This window comes from Gregarina niphandrodes (genome assembly GCF_000223845.1).
Source record: "Gregarina niphandrodes unplaced genomic scaffold scaffold00051, whole genome shotgun sequence".
Classification (NCBI taxonomy): domain Eukaryota; phylum Apicomplexa; class Conoidasida; order Eugregarinorida; family Gregarinidae; genus Gregarina; species Gregarina niphandrodes.
In genome coordinates this window covers 20,850-26,919 of record NW_011645818.1, presented here as the reverse complement: position 1 = coordinate 26,919, position 6,070 = coordinate 20,850, and the positions used below count along the sequence as shown (strand labels likewise).

Here is a 6,070-nt window from a genome sequence, read left to right as displayed (position 1 = left end):
ACAGTCTTCCCCCCCCCCCTATCATGTGGGGACAGTCTCCCCCCCTATCATGTGGGGACAGTCTCCCCCCCCCCCCTATCATGTGGGGACAGTCTCCCCCCTATCGTGCTCCTCCCTTCCGTGCACTGTGCATCCACCGCTCACTGTCCATGGAGGTGTGTGTTGGTGCTTACTTAATCGCGTTGGACTTTGTAAAAAAAAGGGTTGTCAAAAAGAGGGTGTGCGACGTTCAACTCTTTTTCGGAGTTTGTAATCGGCGGCGAGTTTGGCGACAGCCATAACGGTGCTGGAAGGGTTCATCCGAGTATGTATAGGCAGGGCAGAGGCATCTATGACACTGAGTCCCTGGACTCCGGCTATACGGAATTCATCGTCAAGCACAACTCCAAGTGAGATACTGCCGACTAGATGCCACATACTAGTAGCATGATTTTGTATGTACGTGAGTACACTTTGAGGGTCATCTACGTCGGGCATATCTTGTGGTTCTGTCGCGAACGGAATATGTTGATTCCGTGATACATCACGTCGCGCACTGGTACTGCGTGCGCGTAATGTAGGTGACACACTACCAGCATTCATGATGGAAGAAAGGGAAGCTGCGATGGCGCTTTCCGTACTGAAGTCATGTGCAGGGCACTGACTATGAGTTATGGGTTGGAAGATGTCACTTAATAATCCGGAGTACTGTATTAGCATTTGCAACATCGATTGCACATTCTGAACCATCTCACGTCGATCACCTTCGTCCGCCAGAAACGCTGGGTCCACTACCATGCGTCCATCGAAACCCACTCCTACACTACCCCGACTTTTCACATGTGTCAAGAACGTAAACCATACCGCCTGATTTGCCATACATCCGCGCACAGCATCTGTATACCGACACAGCGCTGTCAGTGACTCCTCACCACCCACTGACATGCCATAGTTAAACCCAGACAAGTGACCTGCCCACGATGACGATGCCAAAGATGATGCCACTTCCGGACTCGCAACAATGTTGCCCAACAGTGAATTCAACCCAGGTAAACTCACTCTCGGAGAAGACGACTCAACACCTAGACCACTTTGCGCATTCGTTCCCACACCTGTTCGAAGCGCCTCTTCCCGACCGCGACGTCTCTCGTTGCCGCAAGCGGAAATGACGTCGACGATGTAATCGACCAGCGGTGTATTCCGCAATTCTGGCGGAAAGATCACACGTGTTGAGGCCAGGATACCCTCAACTACGTCGCCTCCGTAAATATCTTCGAAGCCCATCGTCGGTCGATGGAACAGAGAGGCCGGCGACCAGTAATTCGAGTAGTATCGCGGGTTCAGAATAGGCCGACTGAACGCCTTACTCACTGACGCAAAATCTCGACCACTCCGGAACCGACCACTCTGGAACCGACCACTCTGGAACCGACGACTCTGGAACCGACTCTGGTTATACACTCCGGAGCCCACGGGACCGGACTCACTGTGGACCGGGGCGTTCCTGCCGTAGCCATTCGCGTCGTTGTAGCCATTACCGCCGTAGGTATTCCCGCTGTAGCGATTTGGTCCCATTTCAATGAGGCGGCGGAGTCGCTTTTCCCGACTCCGGATCCGGTATTGCTTGTAGGTGTCGAAGGTATCATGGTCGAATTGCTCCTCTCCAACAGACTGGAAGTCGCGATCGGTCTCGGTGACGTTTCCTCGGTCGCCCTGAGCCTGATTTTGAGCCTGATTCTGAGCCTGATTCTGAGCCTGGTCCAGAGCCTGGTCCAGAGCCTGGTTCTGATTTCGTTGAAATTGCCTGGGGTTGAATCCAAAGTTAAAAAGCTCAGTTGATTCTTCAATATCTTCTTTAAGGGGGAGAGCGGTGGAGTGTGCGACCATGGCCTCGGCAAGTCGGAGATCAAGTAAGCCGAGATCAGTGGCATGGTCATCATTTACTCCACCTGATCCGGTTGGTGCATCATCAGTTCTGAGTTCAATGGAAAGTCCGACGACGGGTCGATCTTGGAGGTTCTGTCCAATCCAAGGATTATCTACATAATTGATAACACCAAGACGGTTTGTGAATTTTTTGGGCCCGATGCCAGAGTTGAAGAGTATCCAGGGTGAGAAGATAGCGCCAGCGGAAAGTATGATTTCTCCATCATGTAGTCGTTTTTCGGATGAGTGTCGTAACAGGCCAAGAGGGTCTGCTGCGATCTGTCCTTGCGTGCCCTTGAGACATGTACGTCGTGGGATGACGGGACTCACTCCGGCACTTACATCATTCACGCCATAACGGTTCGAACTCTTAAGTGCGGCTATATGTGCAGCAGATCGACTCAGCATAGACTGCTTGCTGCTAGGCCAACCTAGCGAGCTGCCTTGCGCTACGGCAGCAGGTTGGCCACCACTCATCAGGTCAACATTCAATCCGTCTACACTCGGTCCCGTACGTATGGAGCCGACAAGGCCTGGTTCGTGGACGCCTGTTTGGTGGTATTCTACACAACTGATAATATGGTCTTGTTGCAGGGTTGGTGAAGGTATGTATAGTCGCTTAGGTAGCACTGCCGTCACGGTAGTGTTCACTAGCACAGTAAGGTGATCGTTAGCATCCAGCACAAGGTCAGCGGCGGTCCTTCGTCTTCTTGGTTTCCATCCGGTCGTCTCATTGGGAAACGGGCTGTATTGGTCGCTGAACGCAGTGTAAGCGGACCAGCTTGCACCCGGGGTAAGCTTCGGTTGGACTCCTAACCATTCCCCGAACCAGTCACCTAATACCTTCTCCATAAGATGTGCGTATTTCGTCAACTTTTGATCCAATCCTTTCAGGTCGGATGGCGCCGTGGTGCTACTCCCACCGGTGGTAGATTGCGCCTGTTCCGTGCCCGTGATCTGGAGTCTTAGCCATTCATACGCTTCATCAATACCCGCAAACAGACTCTGCCATTTCATGATCTCCGTTTCACCCGTAACCGTATACAAGTACTCAAGTAGCGCGTCAAAATATTCTTGATTCTCCTCAATCCAAATGCCCAAATTCACCGCCGTACCACCGCCCAACACGTTACTAACATGCGTGCGCGTACCATCCACCGTTATCACCGGCTGTGATAGCTTCGGGTCGCGTAACGCATCCCGCACACCAAACAAAGAATTTGACACGCCGTTCCTTGGAACATCCCCACGCTCAATCAACAACGTCTCATAACCAGCATCACTCAACTCACGAGCCACCACACAACCTGAACCACCACCTCCCACCACAATGTAGTCGTACTCACGCCATGACGCAACTTCAGACGTCACCACCACACCCCCCACACGCGACAACCAACAAGGCAACCACCAAATAAATTCGTGCAACATCTCACACACAAAGCAAACTCACTCACACGAGGGAGGGAGGGAGTAAACTTGGGGTGATATTTTACACACTATCTAACACACGGTAATGCGTCTAACAATGTGTCCTTCTTAGGAGCACACACACACACACGCACTGTCTTGTACACGCACTGTCTTACACACGCACTGTCTTGTACGACGTAAATACAACCAATCCAGAACAGGAAATACAACTCACCTTTAAATACAGGTTATTTGATTTGATCCGCCTAAATTTGATCCGGGCTCGACCCATGCCGCTCGATCAAGTCGGACCCGTGACAAGGGCGAGGGGACAGCAAACTATTTCTGGCCAGCAATCAGAGCCGTATCGAATGCGAGGGACTGGCGCTTCCTCTCGGTCCGTTTCCGGACCTCCACAGTCTTTAGGCACCGGTGAGGGGTTGCCCCTGCAACTCTTTCCCGGACCACCAGACCGGCCTTATAACCCGGATGTAAACTCTATTGATCGAAGCACGTGTGCCAGTCAGGAGATGACAAGCGAGAGCCGATTCAAAACCTTTATGGACCGATTTGAGAAGCAAGCAAAAGCGGACATGCTCAGAATAAAAGTTGCGTGGTCTAAGAGGTATGAAAAGTTACAAGAGAACAACCGGGAATTGAAGGAAACTATTTTCGACCTACAAGCGCAACTCCGACAAAGACCACTTTCGGAACAAGGACCAGCTCAATCAAAGGGAATAGAGCTGGAAGCTAACCATGTTGCTAACTCCCGATCTCCGCCGTATGCCCGTCATGTCGACTGCTGCCATGGTCGTCATGGTTCTGACTGCTGTCATGGTTCTGACTGCTGTCATGGTTCTGACTGCTGTCGTGGTTCTGACTGCTGTCATGGTTCTGACTGCTGTCATGGTTCCGAACATAACGACGATAGGAGAACGGCCAAGCAGCTTGAGCCTGCTGTCAACACTGAGACCGAACGGCCGAAACGCTGGGAAGGACCTTGCGGGGATCGCGATACTAAGACACCCTCCCAGCACGTTGATAAGGCAGTGGCCCAGAACACGCTATTGAGAACACGAGAAGAGCAACTGCGAAATTTAATCCGTCAGTACAACCGGCTTGGTGCGGCACACGGCCAATTGCAGACGTAAGCAGACCATTGGTTCCCAGCCAGACAGTTTCCTTGTGTAAAAAGTTGATTGTAGAATGATCAAAGAGCTCAGCACGGAGAACGCCGGCTTGAAGAAACAACAGGAAATGTGTATGAGGACCCTGACCACCACTGCGGACAGTGAGGATGCCGCTGGAGGTGGAAGATCGGCGTTGGAAGCTGCGGAAAAAGTTGCCGTTTTGTTAGAAAATATAAAGCTTTTAGAAAGTGCTCTTGAAGCCAAGGAGACTGCGCTCAAGGCAAACGAGTGTGTCCTCCGAGACAAGGAGCATGCTCTGAAGGACACAGAGGCTGTTGTAAAAGATAAAGAGGTTGCCCTTCAGGAAAAGGAGGCCGCTCTTCAGGCAGTTATTGCAGATAAGGAGTCTATGCTCCGAGAGAAAGAGAATGAAATCGCGCAGTTGATCTCGGAGGTGCAGAGACTTGCTAGCCGAGCGGCGGCTGTGGAGGCCGTTAGTGTCAAAGACATCAGGGCGGAAGGCATTAGGACCGAACAAGGACAAGCGTGGACCGAGAAAGAGCGGAAAGCCGAGAAAGACAGGAGGACCGAACTGGGGGTAGGTGGTTGGCAGGAATCGAATGGTCGAGGCGGGGAGTCACGACGGGTTGAGAGGAGTCGTTTGGAGTCTAAAAGTCTCCGCGAGTTGACCCATGCGGCAATGGAAAAAGTTCTTGGTTGGGCGGTGACGGTCGGTATTTTCGAAGACGGGCAAAGGTTGAGTCGTTTGCACCTAAAACCGCCTGTGTGCGTTGCCCTAAGTACGCCGCCAGGGAGCGACTCTATTGCCCATGGCGACGAGAATCGACTCAGCGGCCGTCCGGACGCGGACAGGGGGACCTACTTGTTCGAGGTTCGATTGGCGTCCATTTACTCACCGCCGGAGGACCCGGGATGTATCATTGCCCATTGCCCACTGGACATGTTGGCTGACAAGGTTCGAGACAGAAGCGTTCAAGCTTTTTTGAGGAAACGCTACCACCTCAGTACCCCCTCAATAAGCTATGGAAAATCTATTGAGAACGACCCGGTTGGGAGGCTAGATACTTCCACCTTGGAACGGCCTACTTCCACCTTGGAACGGCCTACTTCCACCTTGGAACGGCCTACTTCCACCTTGGAAGGGCCTACTTCCACCTTGGAAGGGCCTACAGCTGACCCCTGGGTCGAGGAGTTGTACGACTTATCGGCTGAGGGAGTGCGCATGAAACTCGTAGGACGCTATGGAACGCTTTGGCGTCATGGCGGAATCTGGCAAAATGTTTTCAGCATCCGCCGCAAACTTGCTCCCCTAATCGCAGCGATCTCTATTCACGAATTGTCCTCAAGCTTCCGACTCCAAGGCCGAAATATGCCTAAAGACCGTCTGCTTGAAACACTTCTCAAAGACGCAGCTACGTCTCTAGCCAAAGGGGACGGAGATACGCCAGCCGAAAAGGCAAGTAGCTAACCAAGCGGCAAGACCGACCAAGGTGTCCATACCGACCAAGGTTTCCATATCGACCAAGGTGTCCATACTGTGAGACAGCTGGTATGCGGGGAACATTTGTTGCGGGGGGAGGGGGAGAGAACAATGCCCGGGG

The 6,070-nt window shown here is 52.4% G+C and overlaps 3 protein-coding genes across 3 annotated transcripts; 2 read left to right on the top strand and 1 right to left on the bottom strand.

Annotated features, from left to right (window-relative positions):
- Positions 1-207: 207 nt before the first annotated feature.
- On the bottom strand, positions 208-3,336 carry GNI_163100 (putative GMC oxidoreductase; the record flags this gene model as incomplete). Its single annotated transcript, XM_011134803.1, has 1 exon — positions 208-3,336. One exon carries the CDS (start codon positions 3,334-3,336, stop codon positions 208-210), a length of 3,129 nt encoding a protein of 1,042 aa, XP_011133105.1.
- Positions 3,337-3,878: 542 nt separating this feature from the next.
- On the top strand, positions 3,879-4,469 carry GNI_163090 (hypothetical protein; the record flags this gene model as incomplete). The annotated part of the gene is made up of 1 exon (XM_011134802.1): positions 3,879-4,469. The coding sequence occupies one exon, from the start codon at positions 3,879-3,881 to the stop codon at positions 4,467-4,469; it is 591 nt and encodes a 196-aa protein (XP_011133104.1).
- Positions 4,470-4,524: 55 nt separating this feature from the next.
- GNI_163080 (hypothetical protein) lies at positions 4,525-5,937 on the top strand (the record flags this gene model as incomplete). Its single annotated transcript, XM_011134801.1, has 1 exon — positions 4,525-5,937. One exon carries the CDS (start codon positions 4,525-4,527, stop codon positions 5,935-5,937), a length of 1,413 nt encoding a protein of 470 aa, XP_011133103.1.
- Between the last annotated feature and the right edge of the window lie 133 nt (positions 5,938-6,070).